Source organism: Rutidosis leptorrhynchoides, chromosome 5, assembly GCF_046630445.1.
Source record: "Rutidosis leptorrhynchoides isolate AG116_Rl617_1_P2 chromosome 5, CSIRO_AGI_Rlap_v1, whole genome shotgun sequence".
Classification (NCBI taxonomy): Eukaryota; Viridiplantae; Streptophyta; class Magnoliopsida; order Asterales; family Asteraceae; genus Rutidosis; species Rutidosis leptorrhynchoides.
Genome location: NC_092337.1, coordinates 342,911,992 through 342,928,419, shown reverse-complemented (window position 1 = coordinate 342,928,419; position 16,428 = coordinate 342,911,992). Strand labels below are relative to the sequence as shown.

The window sequence follows — 16,428 nt, the reverse complement described above, 5'->3', positions numbered from 1 at the left end:
ACGTTTAGTCATTGGTTTTTGAACCGGTGAACGCGAATCTTAGATATGGATCCATAGGGTTTGACATCCCCACTCGGGCTAGTCGCGCTAGCATTTAACGGGTGTTTAATACTTCATGAACATACGCACTCGCCAAGTGTACTTTTAGGGGGTTATAAACGTTAAGTCTAGTTACCGGGTGCCCACGGTTATACATATACTTTTCATATTTTTTTGTTACACTGAAATCTCGTGGCCTACCTTACGTTACTGTTACAACTTAAACTATAGCTCACCAACATTCGTGTTGACTTTTAAGCGTGTATTTCTCAGGTACCTAGAGGTTTCTAGCTTCCGCTGTTAGATTTGTTGTCATGCTGTTATTGAATTGCTGTTAAGGACCTGCTGTATTAGTTATCCGCTGCATTACTAGAGATGTCTCATTCATGGAACTTTTCTTTTGCATTTGTAGTTTGTGTTAATTTCAAACAATGGCTTTGTAACGACACTAGGGTCAAATACTTATGTTTATGCTCCTATTCGTAGCATGCACATTATCTTTTGTAAAACGCTATCGTTTATGAATGCAAACTGGTTTTCAAACAGCATATAGTGTTTGACCGTGTGAAGATCCTGTTGATGACGAATCGTACACGATGGTTTTGTACGGGGCGTCACAGAAACAGCCTCAAACCATCAAAATCATAGTACAAGCTACTACTATACTTATGATTCATTCAAAGGAAAAATGGTTGTATGCTTACGGTTCCTGTTTCCTGCTTAAACGAAGATGAAGGAGGTGAACTAAAGAAGACGACGATCTGATCGGTACCATGATCGAAGCTGTTATTATGGACATAAAGAATATGATAATGGTGAGCTGTGAAGGAGAAATAATAAAAAAGAATAAGTTAACAGTATTTTTTTATTTCAATTCTCCTTTTCATTCGTTCAGTGCTTTTCCCACCGACAGAAAACACAATTACAATTATTCAATTAAAACGGGTAAGTGGGCTGTAAATTGGGCCACAACCTGTTCTTGGACTTTTAATCCAACAATTGGGTCGAAATGTTGCTGGAAAAGAATTGATAGCGTGTAATTTGAAGGCGATGGTGTCGATGTTGTTTGATGATGATGCATAAAATGACACAATTATAATGATGATGATTAGACGATATTAGGATCGTGAGATGATGACGTTATGATCATGTTAATGATATTGATGAGTTACATGATGATGCCGATGGTATTATGATCATTATGATATAATTATGATTATGATTATAATTTGATTATGATATGATGATGATAACTATGATATCATAGAGATGATTATGATATTAGAATGATGATGATATTAGATCATGATAAGATGGTGAAATGATAAGTGTTTGATGAAGATGAACTAGTTAATCATGCGGGTTAATACCAAAACAAATCGTTGGTTCATTGGTTTAAAGGTGTTTTCGGGTTAGCGGGACGTCGCGGGTTCAAACCCGGATTTGGGCATTTTTTTAAGGGCCACTTCTTTGAGGTAGTATTTCTATTACCATTACTATTATTATTATCGTATCATTTTTAGTATTAACATAAGTATTATTATTATTAATATTACCATTTTATGAATTAATAAAATAAGTATCATTATTATTTTTATCATTTTTATTACTAGTATTATTATTACTAAGTATTATAAATATTATTGTTATTACTATTATTATCATTACTATTATCATTATCATCATTATTACATTTAACATTAAAATTAATATTTTTAACATTATTATTACTATTATTATTGTTTGTATTACTAATATTACCATTAGTATTATTATTACTATTACAACAAATATTATTTATGTAAAATATAATTATTAGGTATAACATAACTATATTAATATTTTTTTATTATTAATGAAACACATAATTAAAATAACAATTAAATCACTAATAATATATAAATTTATTCGATTACCATTATATGTGTTAATATATATATAAATGATATAGGTTCGTGAATCCGATGCCAACTCTGCATTGTTCAGTTCCGTCGTATGCATATTTTTACTACAAAATATCGTATCGTGAGTTTCATTTGCTCCCTTTTTAAATGCTTTTGCAATATATATTTTTGGGACTGAGAATACATGCGCTGTTTTTATAAATATTTTACGAAATAGACACAAGTAATCGAAACTACATTATATGATTGAATGGATCGAAGCCGAATATGCCCCTTTTAGCCTGGTAATCTAAGAATTAGGGAACCGAGCCCCTAATTGACGTGAATCCTAAAGATAGATCTATTGGGCCTAACAAACCCCATCCGTTGTTGCGGATGCTTTAGTACTTCGAAATTTATCATGGCCGAAGGGACTCCCGGAATGATGGGGATATTCTATATGCATCTTGTAAATGTCGATTATCAGGTGTTCAATCCATATGAATGATTATTTTTGTCTCTATGCATGGGACGTATTTTTATGAGAAATGGAAATGAAAATCTTGTGGTCTATTAAAATGATGAAAATGATCGATTATGATAAACTAATGAACTCACCAACCTTTTGGTTGACACTTTAAAGTATGTTTATTCTCAGGATTGAAAGAAATCTTCCGCTGTGCATTTGCTCATTTTAAAGATATTATTTGGAATCATTCATGGCATATTTCAAAAGACGTTGCATTCAAGTCGTTGAGTTCAGTAAGAATTATGATTAAGTAAATGACAGATTAGATCATTTATGGTTGGATATTATGAAATGGTATGCATGCCTGTCAACTTTCGATGTAAAGAAAGTTTGTCTTTTTAAAAACGAATGCAATGTTTGTAAAATGTATCATATAAAGGTCAAGTACCTCGCGATGTAATCATATGTTATTGTATTCGTTCTTATGGATTAGGACGGGTCTTTACATAAGGTTATGTTTGTTGATCGAACCTCGACTTGTTAGGTTCCGCTTATGAGATGGGTATCGACTTGTTAGACCGTACTCAAGGAAGTCAATCTCGACTTGTTAGGTTGGGTCCTGTTGACCACTATTTGTTGAGTATAGTGCTGAATGAAGCATCACCTGCGTGTGGATGACTGTACTGGGGATTCAATGTTAGGACTAACAGTAGACTCTAGTATGATCAGCTAGTATTCATGTGCCCAGCCAGGCCTCCGTTCCTCTAACTATAGCACTGTTGTTGTTGTTGCTGCCTGTTGTTATTGTATAAGTTGCTATTGTATGTTAGACTTGTTGATAGTTACATTCACTTAGCTTCGACTAACCCCCTCACTTGCAGGTTTTTCTTCTTAGTGGGTGGTTGGAGGGAGTGGGTGTTTGACGATATGTTTGACAGAGCCAACTCTGATGTCATGTTGTTTTGAACATGTAATCGGATATTAACGTAACACCTGTCATTTGTTAATGATGTAATTATGTTTATGTTTGTACATAAGGGTTAATTTTGTAAACAAGACTTCCGATGTGTATTTTTTTTTTTTAAGTACGGTGTTACACCTTGCCCCTATATTATTTTCTCCCCTGATTGTGGAAAGGAGTTCAGTAATGTGAAGAAGAGTCATGCATCTTCGTGTTTGTCAAAGGATGTTGGTGCCAGCGGTTTCGTTGGTTGTGAGGTTAAGGCTTTGACCAAGAAAAAGAATAAGATGATTTCGACTTCGGGCACGCGATTCAAAACCTCTTTAAAGAGGATCATGATGTCGATTTTCTTGGTGTTTTTAATGGCTCGGCTACTAATGTTGGATCTTCGAGCTCCACCATTCACGAATCTTCAGCGAACTTCTCTTTTTTCTCTCGCTTAGGGAATCCGGTCAATTATAAACATGTGAAAGGTATATTTTTAAGGCGGACTGTGAAAACGAATAAAGGATCTTGAGTAGATGTTAAGCTCGGTGGTGTTTGAAAGTTGCTAGCCGTAGTGGTTTCATTTGTTTGCTTATTCGTGCGCGTTGTGGAGTTGCTTGTTTGTTTATGTGGAAGTGGTTTGTAGTGCTCGGTTTAGATAGCATTTTGTTAGTTTTCGTGTTCTTTAGTTTCGATTTTTGTCGTATTTTGTATTTCTCGATTTGATGGACGCTTTTCTTTTTTAAAATGCCTCGATTGTATATTGTTTTCGTTATTTTTATATAAAAAATAAAATTTAACATTAAAGATTAAAGATAATTCATTATAATGGACAAGAATTAATCAAGAAAACTAACGTTTTTCTGTTCTCAAATTGATTCACACAATCATATACTCCAATATAGTATTCGGGATATTTGATTCATCGTTTCTAATCTTGTACTTACTTTTTTTAGACATATCAATGTTTCTCAATAATCAGGGTTTATATATTTATTATTTCTGAAAAAATTCTAATGAAGGATGTGAATAAGATGGAGAACAAGGTACAGTCTTTTGTCATGAATTCATGATCAATTTGCTACTTTAGTTGTCGATTGTTGGTGCCAGCGGTTTCGTTGGTTGTGAGGTTAAGGCTTTGATCAAGAAAAAGAATAAGATGATTTCAACTTCGGGCACGCGATTCAAAACCTCTTTAAAGAGGATCATGATGTCGATTTCCTTGGTGTTTTTAATGGCTCGACTACTAATGTTGGATCTTCGAGCTCCACCATTCACGAATCTTCAGCGAACTTCTCTTTTTTCTCTCGCTTAGGGAATCCGGTCAATTATAAACATGTGAAAGGTATATTTCTAAGGCCGATTGTGAAAACGAATAAAGGATCTTGAGTAGATGTTAAGCTCGGTGGTGTTTGAAAGTTGCTAGCCGTAGTGGTTTCATTTGTTTGCTTATTCGTGCGCGTTGTGGAGTTGCTTGTTTGTTTATGTGGAAGTGGTTTGTAGTGCTCGGTTTAGATAGCATTTTGTTAGTTTTCGTGTTATTTAGTTTCGAGTGTTGTCGTATTTTGTATTTCTCGATTTAATGGACGCTTTTCTTTTTTAAAATGCCTCGATTCTATTTTGTTTTCGTTATTTATATATAAAAAAATAAAATTTAACATTAAAGATTAAAGATAATTCATTATAATGGACAAGAATTAATCAAGAAAACTAACGTTTTTCTGTTCTCAAATTGATTCACACAATCATATACTCCAATATAGTATTCGGAATATTTGATTCATCGTTTCTAATCTTGTTCTTACTTTTTTTTAGACATATCAATGTTTCTCAATAATCAGGGTTTATATATTTATTCTTTCTGAAAAATTTCTAATGAAGGATGTGAATAAGATGGAGAACAAGGTACAGTCTTTTATCATGAATTCATGATCAATTTGCTACTTTAGTTGTCGATTTTTCTATAGTTTAAACTAGTTATCGAACCCTCGCTTCGTGCCGGGGGTTCGGTTTTTAATGTAATTTATTGCGTTTAGTAAAATTATTTTGTGGCTAACGATAATGTCGTTGAAGCGCAACTCGAGTCGAACTAAAAGGTATAACCCGTGAGAGATTTAAATGTTATTTTAAATTAACAATATATGTGCATCTCCGCGTTTCGCTATGGAATTGTCGACTTTTAAAAATTTAACGCAAAATCAACGTGTATGAAAATTACCCCAAATATTTAGCGTTTTTTAAAAAGCATCCGTTTTGCGTATAGCTAGTGACATTGTGTTCCTAAAATTATTTCGAGCTTAACGATAGTGTCGAAAAAATTTAACTCGTTGCGAGCGAGAAGATATGATTCGTTGAATATTTGGGTGGAGTTTATTTAAGATTTTTTATGAAAATGGTTATTTGACACTTTATCCCCCTGTTTGGGGGGTCGATTTGAATTTTTCAAAAAAGTTTGGGGAGCTTTGTTGGTAAAATGAAATTTAGCTAAAAATATTTTTTTTTAAAAAGATGAAAAGTCAAAAATGCCCTTAGTTACTATTCATAACTTTTGTCTATTGGTTAATAACTAGTTTACGAACCCTCGCTTCGCGCCGGGGGTTCGGTTTTAAATGTATTTTAGTGCGTTTAGTTTGTAAAATTATTTCGTGGCTAACGATGATGTCGTTGAAGCGCAACTCGAGTCGAACTAAAATGTATAATTCGTGAAAAATTTAAATGTTATTTTAAATTAACAATATATGTGCTATGTGCATCTCCGCGTTTCGCTATGGAATTGTCGACTTTTAAATATTTAACGCAAAATCAACGTGTATGAAAAGTACCTCAAATATTTTGCGTTTTTTTAAAAAGATTCCATTTTGCGTATAGTTAGTGACATTGTGTTCCTAAAATTATTTCGAGTTTAACGATGGTGTCGGAAAAATTTAACTCGTTGCGAGCGAGAAGATATGACCCGTTGAATATTTGGGTGGAGTTTAGTTAAAAAATTTTATGAAAATGATTATTTGACACTTACTCCCCTGTTTGGGGGCAGTTTTAATTTTTGAACAAAGTTTGGAGTTTTTTTTTTGAAAAAGGAAGAAAAGGTGAAAACAAAAATAAAATAAAATAAGGTGAAAAAACGAAATATATTATATAATATTATTATAGTTATAATAACGGGGAGGCGAGTCGGGTCGGGTCGGGGTAAAGGGGTAGGGTTGGGGGTGTTTTGTATTTTCTCGAGGGTGTGAGGTTTTTTTAGGAAAATTAGGGAGGGGCCGATTCGTACTTTGGATAAAGTTTGGGGTCTCTAGTGTGAGATTGAGATAGTCCAAAATAGTAGTTTTGGGGAGGGGGGCCGATTCGTACGTTGAATAAAGTTTGGGGGCCTTAGTGTGAGGTTGAGATAGTTCAAATAGTACTATTTATTTAGACTATCTCAATTAGATATAAGGTATAATACTTCAGTTTTCTAACTTTTCAATTAGTGTTCTAAATTAGATATGGATTCATATAGTTTATTAAACTACCCCCATTAACTCGATTTTTTCGTTTATGTTTGCTGGAAATTTCGAAAGATTTCAGGTGACTGGAACTAAAGTTTGAAACTTTTGATAAATAATATCGATTTTATATTCGATACACTAGTATGTGTACCTGAAATTTGGAAAGATTTCGTATGACTGGAACTAAAGTTTGAAACTTTTGATAGATTAAATCGATTTGGTACTCGATACACTAGTATTGCACCTGAAATTTGGAAAGATTTCATATGACAGGACTTGAAGTTTGAAACTTTTGATAGATAATATCGATCGGGAGATGATATATCCACATCTCTTTTTACTTCTTCCACCAACATTTCATCACTTTTTCCTAAAATACCCCTCTATAAATTATAATAAAGTTTTTTAAAAAGATCATGTGTAAGTTTATCATTAATGACATTTTAGTAATTTTGGGTGGAAGAAGTAAAAAGAGAAGTGGATATATCATCTCCCATATCGATTTCATATGACTGGACTAAAGTTTGAAACTTTTAATAGATAATATCATTTTTGTACTCGAATCACTAGTATTTGTACCGCATAAACAAGAAAAAAGATTACATAGTGTTTAGATAAAGAATGAACTCGAATCAATACTTTCGATTTCCTCATTTCAAATGCACACAACAAGCAACTTTTTTCTGTACCTTAATTACAAATCTTCATCTGAATCACTTGAACTGCTACTATTAAAATTTGGTGGTAATACCGGAAACTTTACTGACGGCCGGTTTGGTGACGTGGGCATTGGTGGGCCCGCCTCTTCAACAACGACGTTCCTTTTCTTCTGTAGTTTTATCGCAATGTCAACACATGCCTTGTCAACCATTTCTAGAAAAGCCTTCACTATCACAAACAGTTGAAACTGTTTTTTTCCTTTATTTTTCGAAGCCCCAGGTTGATAATACTCGTTAGTTTTGTTAACGAGGTCCAAAACACGTTCTTTTTCTTCGGTCAACGATTGAATTTCTCGTTTGGCCTTTTCAACGAACTTCTCCATTTCCCTAACGAAACCCCGTCCGCCACCATCACTATCACATTCTTCTACTGTTTTCATAATTTCACTCAAACGATCACTTAATCCCGAACACGTTTTTGAAAAAACGTTATATTCGATTCCGGCAGCTTTTTTGACGTTCGAAAATTCCGAACTTACTCCACCGATAATAGGTAGTCCGAGCATTATATAATCTTTACCTCTAGACGCATCACTAGTTACACCAAGCGTACTATTTCTTAAACTATGATTTCGGTTAATCATGCAACGTTTTCCTTCTAAACGAACAACTTCTTCAACAACAAAATGAAGCAAAGTTGTTTTCCCATCACTACTTTTAACATCCGAAAGCTTTAAAAGCGAATGTAGATTAAACGCTTGTGCGTTTCCTCTCGAAGTTCCCGCATTCATTCGGTTCCCGGCTTTTAAAATTGCTTCTAGAAGCTTCACGAAAAGCCCACGTGTTTTAAGCTCCGTACACGCCGTTTCGAGCGTTTGTAACGTGTTCTTGATTTGGGACACTTCGGAATTGTAGTTTAGTTTGAAAAACATTGCGTTAAATCGAGTAAAAGCGGAAGGAACCGCTCGTAAAATGTGGTATAAGAACGATTCTGCGTCCGCTAGCCTCGTGATGTCTTGATCGTAATTGAGAATAAGTTGTTCTTCTTCTTTTGTTGTGGTGATTCGAGTAAGTTTTTCGAGGGTATCTATGTCTAATCCTTTACCTTCAAGGAGACAATCGATGATTTCTTGTCTTGAAACGACTAACGATCGAAGAATTATCGCTATATTTTGTGATTTACGCGTTTCAAGGATGAATCTTTGAGATGGTGGGCCCGATTTAAGCTCTTTCTTTGGAGTTGGTAAGTTGTTATTCTCTCGTGGAGTTTTGTTTGCAGCGACGGTCCCAAAAAGTGCTTCCATGAGATCACCATTGAACCTAAAAGATAACGAAACATTAATGGTCAAACTGAATAAAACGCGTAGAATTGTTCTAGATGGAAGTACTGTTTGTAAAAGTGTATATGTACAAGTGTATATGCATCTGGTACAACTGTATGATGAACCCGAATATGGGATTTGCGAAAAGGTTCAAAATTTACCTGAAAGAACCGTTATTCAATTTGTCCCATGCCATAGGATGTTCTGCATTAGCGTTGACTTTATCCCAATGCAGTGGCTTTAGTTTGACCTGTGTTGATGATGATGTCATGCTACCTTTGTTGGGCAATAACAAAGGTGGCGGAACCGGACTTTTCCGAGGCGGTGGAGGTGGCGGCGGCGCTGTTGGTGGCGGTGGTGGTGGTGGCGGAGTTGGTGGTGAAGGCGGCGTTGGTGGTGGTGAACGTGTTGACAGTTGACTTTTCATCATGATTTCTTGAGGTGGAAGATTGTTTTGACTTTTTATTTCATCTTGTTCTTGTGGCCAAATATGAGAAGCTGAAGATTTACCTCTAAGTAAAGGAATTTCTTGAATTTGAACGTCGAATTTCTTTGACTTTCGCGCGCTATGGTTGACATTCAAAACTTTCTTTTCTTCTTCTTGCTCGTTGATTTTCGATTGGTCCTTTTTAAAGATTGCTTTTTTGTGCCCGTTATCATCATCAAGATTCTTCCAATAAAGGACGTCTAATCCTTCTTCATCAACAATCACACCTTTGATCCCTTCAAACCTCGTAAACTGATTATTCATCATCAAAATCGGGTCATGCGTATTGCTGTTCGCATTTCCGTCTCGTAAATCCGGGTTTTCCTTGTCTTTTCGATAGCGTTTGTACTTAACGAGAAGTAAGAAAAAAACCGCTGATAAAACTAATGTACTTGCTGCTGTTGCTGCAACGGCTGTGGCAACTGTTTTATTCGATGTCTTCGATGTGGGGGTGATCGGAGTAGGTGTCAGTGTCGGTGTAGTCGAATCGGTATCTGTTAATGGCGGAGATATTGGCGGCGGCGGTGGTGGTGGAAGTGGTGGCGGTGGTGGTGGTGGAAGTGGTGGCGGTGGTGGTGGTGGAAGACGGAATGGATAGAATACTTGAATGTTTTGAGGGGTGAATTGGGAAGATGATTTGGGAATAAAAATAGAAAAAAATAAGAGGAAAAGAAACGATAATGGTGTAAACTGGATCATGGTAGCCATGAACATTTAAACAGGGGAGTTTTGGGAGAAAGATTATGGAGAAAATATGGTGATTGGTTATGCAGGATTTTGGATTACTGTTTTTGTTTTGGTTTAAAGTAATTTGGATTTGGATTTGGTATTTTGCCAAATTTGTTATGTGATGACACTTTCAACTATAGTAGTTGGGCTATTTCCATTTCTGTTCATTTTGACTTATATACCCTTTTATGTTTTCAACTTATGATCTCTCAACTGCCTTGTATTTTTACCGGGTCTTAGACAAAATGACTAAAATACCCTTTTGTGTTTTCAACTATTATCTCTTGCGTGTCCTTCTATCAGGTATTGGACAAAATGACTAAAATACCCTTTTGCGTTTTCAACTTATCATCTAAACTCTGTATTTTTACTGGGTCTTTAATGACTAAAATACCCTTGTATTGTGTGATCATAAAGTTGGTTTTTCCAAAAATGCCTTTGTAGGGCGTGTTTGACACACTAGCTTTTTTAGAGCTTATGGGGCTGCATTCCCCGAAATGCCCATGAGTTGTCAAGAGAAACGCCGCACAAACGCCTGGAATGGGGCGTTTGTGGGCATTTGTGTATGGGCGTTTGTCAAAAGAACACGGGCAAAATTTGATGCGTTTGTAGTTTTTGTTGTTTTTTTTAATTTGTTTCCCATCATCTTAACCACTTTTTAACCCAACCACCACTTATATTTTGCCACATCACCCACAAACGCCCAACAACCTTTGACAAAAGCCCCCCATTACAAATCTCCCCTTCCCTGGCATGGTCCGGTCACCGACTTGCCCCAAAAAGTGCACCTCTTTCACTCCACGTAGGCGTTACCATTATCCGTGATCTTATAGGAGCTTGAGTTTATAATTTTAATAGCTCCAAGTAATAAGATTTGTTTGGTATACATTAGAAAGTAGAGACTATGAAAATTATAAGCTCTTAAAAAATAAGCTACTTATAGTAGCTTATGAAAAAGGTAGAGATTATGAATTGAAAAATAAGCTCTAAATAGTTTACCAAACACTTGTAAAATATAATAAGCTTCAACTATCAACTTCAAAAATAAGTTTCAGTTTCAGTTCTAGTTCATAAGCTCCAATTACAAGCATTTACTTTACGAGTTTCATCACAACACATTACACACCACTGAGCGGATATGTGAACTGGTAACACCAACGCGGTTATTTTTTTAGCGAAACTCTAATAAGCTAGTTGCGTTTGAGGTACGAGGCGTATTATTTTCTTCAAGCTTTGTGAAATTGGAACTATATATAACAAGGGTATATTAGTAATTTTTGCTAATACAAATGTTAGTAAGTTGGTGGATAAAGATGTTTGAACTGGTACAGCTAAAAAAACTACCAATGAAACATAATCAAATTAGGTTATTTTATTAATGTTTTGTTGTTGGAAATAATAAAAAAAAGTAAATGTCTCCTTCCTATTTTCTGTACCAATTTAAAAAGTCAGGATGTAGAAGACATAGTCAAAACCAACTATACGTCATCTCATGTGGTACAAAAAATCAATATTTATAATTCAAAAATTTTCGGTATATATTATTAATATATATTTAAAGTTTGGATACCTTTTTTATAAATATTATCAAATTATTTAGTATAAGTATGATATGATATAATATTTATTTGCTAATTTATTTTAAGTATGTGTTGAATTGAATGTCTGAATGATCTTATTTGGACAGTTGTGATACATGCTTTGCTTTCTATATTGTTCTTTTTGTTATGCACTCATACTATTTTTTGAATGTACGTTTTGTTGGTGTTTGTACTTTACGTGCTCATCATATAAGGCAAACTTATCAAGCACACCGACTTTGAAGGTGGACAACAGTAGCCTTTTTATTTCGTCTCTGTTCACGCTACTCTGGAACGGTAACTTAGATGTAAGCCCTCATTATAAACTGGGGCTATTAATTAAAACACTCATCTAACGAATTATGACGTAGGATTCACCTTTAAAAAGGAAAATTGTCAAAATGTCCTTACAAATTCCAAGGTGCCCTTACGAGTTACGACCTTGCAACTTGGGCTTGAGACCTTGCAATTTCCGGGTCCCAAGTGGGTCTTACGACTGGGCGCGACCGAGCACGATCGAAAATTTTCAAATCGCGATAACTTTTAATCCTTAGCTCGTATTTAGGCACGGTTTTTATTTATGAAAGTGTGTAATTTTTATAGTTCTCTATGTTTTTATTAAAACCAAAGTCCTGATTTTTATTCAAACAATGACCACATATTGCGAGTTACGGTTTATGTACAAATGTGTGATTTTCAAGTTATGTATTAAAGTTCAAATTGATTGAGAGGATTCTATTAGTTTTAGTCTATATTGATGGAGAATTAAACGAAATATAAATTAGAATGTTTTATAGCAACTTGCGACGTTGCTAATGCATGATTTAGTCCCAACACGCATGATCGCAAACCAAAAAACACAGGTTGCAAGGCTCGCAAGCCCCTTACGACTTGGAAAATTCCCTTCACTACCTGAGTTTTTCAGAAATGACCGACCATCATACAAGTCGCAACGCCCTTGCGACTTGCTAAGGTACTTTGGCAATTTCGTTTTTTACAGCGAATCGTTATTGTTCCTTTGAAAAATGGACATTTTTATCAACAACTCCATAAAATTGTACCACTATTAATACATGCTGTATTTGTGTAAACGTGTAAAGGAAGACCCACTTCGTTGTCAAAAAAAAAAAAAGCCAAAAAAAGACACATGGAAGGGAAAAAAAAAAAGCAGGAATGATGTCAACAACGCCAAAAAAACCCAAAAAGATGAGATATGAAAAGGAAAAAGACAAAGAGGGATGATGTCATGATGACGTCAACAACAGAGGAAAAAAGGGGAAAATGGCAAAATGTCAGTTTTACCCTTGTGAACAGTAAATCCTCCACCATAAGTAGATAAGTGAGTAATAATATACTAATATCAAATTGGCGTTCAAGTTTTTCTAGTTCAAAATGATGGTAGATATCTACAAGTGTAAGACATTCTGTACTAAGACATTCTGTTTATTAAGACTGCTACAAACACGTCCAAATATTTCTCTATATTAGAATAATTTAAACATAGTTCTCTGTTGTAAACCCTGTCAGGTAAACAAAAAATATTTGTTTACATTCTTTGGAGTTTATTAAGATGATATAGAGATCTTGACTTAGATTATGAAAACTGAATGAAATGGCAGGGATACAAGGTACATTGGGTTGAGGACTTGAAGATACGATAATACAAGTGGCAGTAAGAAAAATGGACACAAAGTGGTTCACCTAAACAACATTTGATGACCCAGATTGACTAACTTCACCACACTACATAAAGTTGTTGACTCCCTAACCCAAGTAGATTCACAAGTCACATGGGCCCTTTAGATATTTGAAATATGCACCCCATTCTATCTCATTCTAAAGTCTTTGACATGTAAGTCTAAGAAGTTGCTTGGGATAACGTTTTTAAAATAGCTTTTGCCTTTTTTGGAAATTGCATTTTATGTGCACGCGACTTAATTATCTTCATTGAGTGATGATATATTCACTTATCAAATTGATAAATACCCTTAAATTATGTATTGCACAAATTTTATGTTAAAATTTATTTTAATGTATTATTGGAAGATAGTTTAAAATGATACTGAATATATCAAAAGTAAATTTGATAGTATCACTTACCATCTTCTTTATCCCCTTCTTTATCCCCTAGCTAATACTTATCCCTATCAAACCTCTTCACTTTGTTTTTCTATATATTTAGGTTACTCGTATCGATCCGTGGTTGCACTCGTGATTACTCCTGCCGTTCAAGGGCGCCAATACTAGCACGGCCGCCCTCCACCGCCCTCCAACCACCCGCCCCCCATTTTTCTTTGCAACGACAAGTTGAAGAACGAGCAACGAATATATTATTTTGCTTTGTTTGCTTTTCAACGGCTATATTTCATTTAATTAAATAAAAAAAATTATTTCTAATTCTATATATATACATACTCCACAACAAATACACACTCCACATTATATTACTCCACAACTCAACAACAAATACACACTCCACAACAAATACAACAATGTCCACAAAATGTTATATATAAGTTAATAAAATAAAAGTTTAATATAAAAAAATAGAGGTGGGACTAAGTGATGGGTACGTCATGGATGTTAGCAGTTAGTGATTAGTTAGTGATGGGAAGAATGTGTTGATGTGGCGCTGATGTGGCAGTCAGTGATTCCATGATGGACCGTCATGGTTAAGAATGGTCTTAGGGTGGTGACATATCCAACAACTTTTTTACTACATTCACCATAAATTATGCATTAGCATGTTATAATGTACAAACTGTTAATGCAAAGTTATCGTGTATGTAGTAAAAAAGATGTCGGATTTATATATTTAGTGTTGCTTTTCAAAAATATTTATTTATTTATTTCTACTTTTTAATCTTAGAAAAAAAAAGAATAGATTGTAATAAATACAAAGATGTAGGATCTTTTGTACGATAACAATTTTTTTAAACGACAAGCTTGCATCAGTGTTTCATTTATTTCAACGACGCTTATCATTTGCACACACACGCGTTCGGGAGGAAATCCGAATCACATTACAGGATCAGAATTCTGATATGGGTTATTTTTGGTGTGGATGGATTTTAGGTAGTAATTTTTGTTGATACTGTGATCTGGGTCAATATAGTCAAGACAATGTATATATATATACATATATATATATATATATATATATATATATATATATATATATATATATATATATATATATATATATATATATATATATATATATATATATATATATATATATATATATATATATATGGGTCTATTTTACAGCTATACTTATGGTGTGGATCGTATCGGTTGTTGATGTAGGGATTTGGGTTAACTTTTCATTTGTTCTTTCTTATGGGCTATAATTTCTACTGTGGGTGTGATCCACAATTGGAAGTTACAATTATTGAACCTTGTAAACAAGATGTTTTTAGGGTTTTTCAAGTGACAAGAGGTTTTCAATTTTAAGTGTGGAACTCTCATCTATGGTTGCTACTCTGAGACGTTGGTCAAGATGTTTATAGCTCAAATTTTATGCACTGATCACTATCAATGTTGAATGGTGGAATATCAAGTGAGTCTTGCCTTCATCTATAGTGGAATCCTCAATAGAAGGGAGTTGTGGTATGGGAGTTAAAGCTAGCGGATTTTGGGGGTCTAATTGGGGACTCAACGATGGTTAATAATGCAAAAGTCAAAGTGGGTCTTGCATTGCATTGATTGGGTTTGGAGGACGGTTCAAGAGTAAAGATGTCAAGATGGTTAAGATGTCAAAGAATCAAGTTCATTTAGCCATTGAGAGGATCACTGTCATGTTTTTGTTTAGTGTCAATTAGTTTAGTGACTGTTAGAGGGTGTTTTTAATTGTTCTTTTTTGGTTAATGTGGGTGGATATAAAGCATGTAAATCCATGCCATTTTATTGTGTAATCTTTGATTTTTCACCACTTTGTGAAAAGTCTTATATATTTCAATTATGTTTTTTGCCAATATATATATATATATATATATATATATATATATATATATATATATATATATATATATATATATATATATATATAAAGTGATTTTTTAGATGTGATAATTAATTGAAGTTTTGTTATTGTCTTCCAATATAAATACTCCGTAATAAGTTAATACGTAAGTAACTTAAAACGTTAACTTATGACCTCTCATTTTCTCTCTACCCTTTCCCCTACCCTGCCACCTTCACCCACTGTTCTGCCGCCACCACCGCCTCCTTCTCCAGTGCCTTTTCCTACAACAAAACCTTCATATTCAACCCCATCTTCCTTTCCTTCCCAGAATCCTTCAAACTCCAATCACTCACACTCAATCCCCATTTCAAAATCTCTTTCGAATCTGGTAACAGAATAACGACGATTTACGTCGGAGGCTTAACCTCTCACGTTAATCCTTCACTATTATCATCTACTTTTTGAAAATTCGGCCACTTTCAACGAATATCATGGAAAAGAGATTGTACTTATACATTTATCAAGTACCATTACCATTATCTGACGGAAGATGCAAAACACGACATGAATGGTCGCCTCTTATGTGACCAACATATTGTTTGTAAGACCCAATTTTCTGCTTCAGTGAAACTGGACACCGTCCAGACTTTTTGGACGCCGTCCAACTGGTCTGGCGGGCCAGCTGCTTATTTTGAGATATTTTAAAGGGCCATTTTGGTAATTTCACTCGTGGGACGAATTTAAAGCCCAAGATCAGATCTAGGAGTGCCATTTACTCCACTTTCACCCAACTTATCCCTTCCACTTCAATTCTAGAGAGAGAAAACCATTAAAGAGAGAGAGCTCAAATCTAAGAGGA

At 34.6% G+C, this 16,428-nt stretch overlaps 1 protein-coding gene across 1 annotated transcript; it reads right to left on the bottom strand.

Moving 5' to 3' along the window:
* Positions 1-7,440: 7,440 nt before the first annotated feature.
* Positions 7,441-10,123, bottom strand: LOC139848312 (formin-like protein 8). The gene is made up of 2 exons (XM_071838046.1): positions 8,968-10,123; positions 7,441-8,804 (listed from the first exon to the last, which is right to left on the bottom strand). The coding sequence occupies exons 1-2, from the start codon at positions 10,005-10,007 to the stop codon at positions 7,520-7,522; spliced, it is 2,325 nt and encodes a 774-aa protein (XP_071694147.1). The 5' UTR covers positions 10,008-10,123; the 3' UTR covers positions 7,441-7,519.
* Between the last annotated feature and the right edge of the window lie 6,305 nt (positions 10,124-16,428).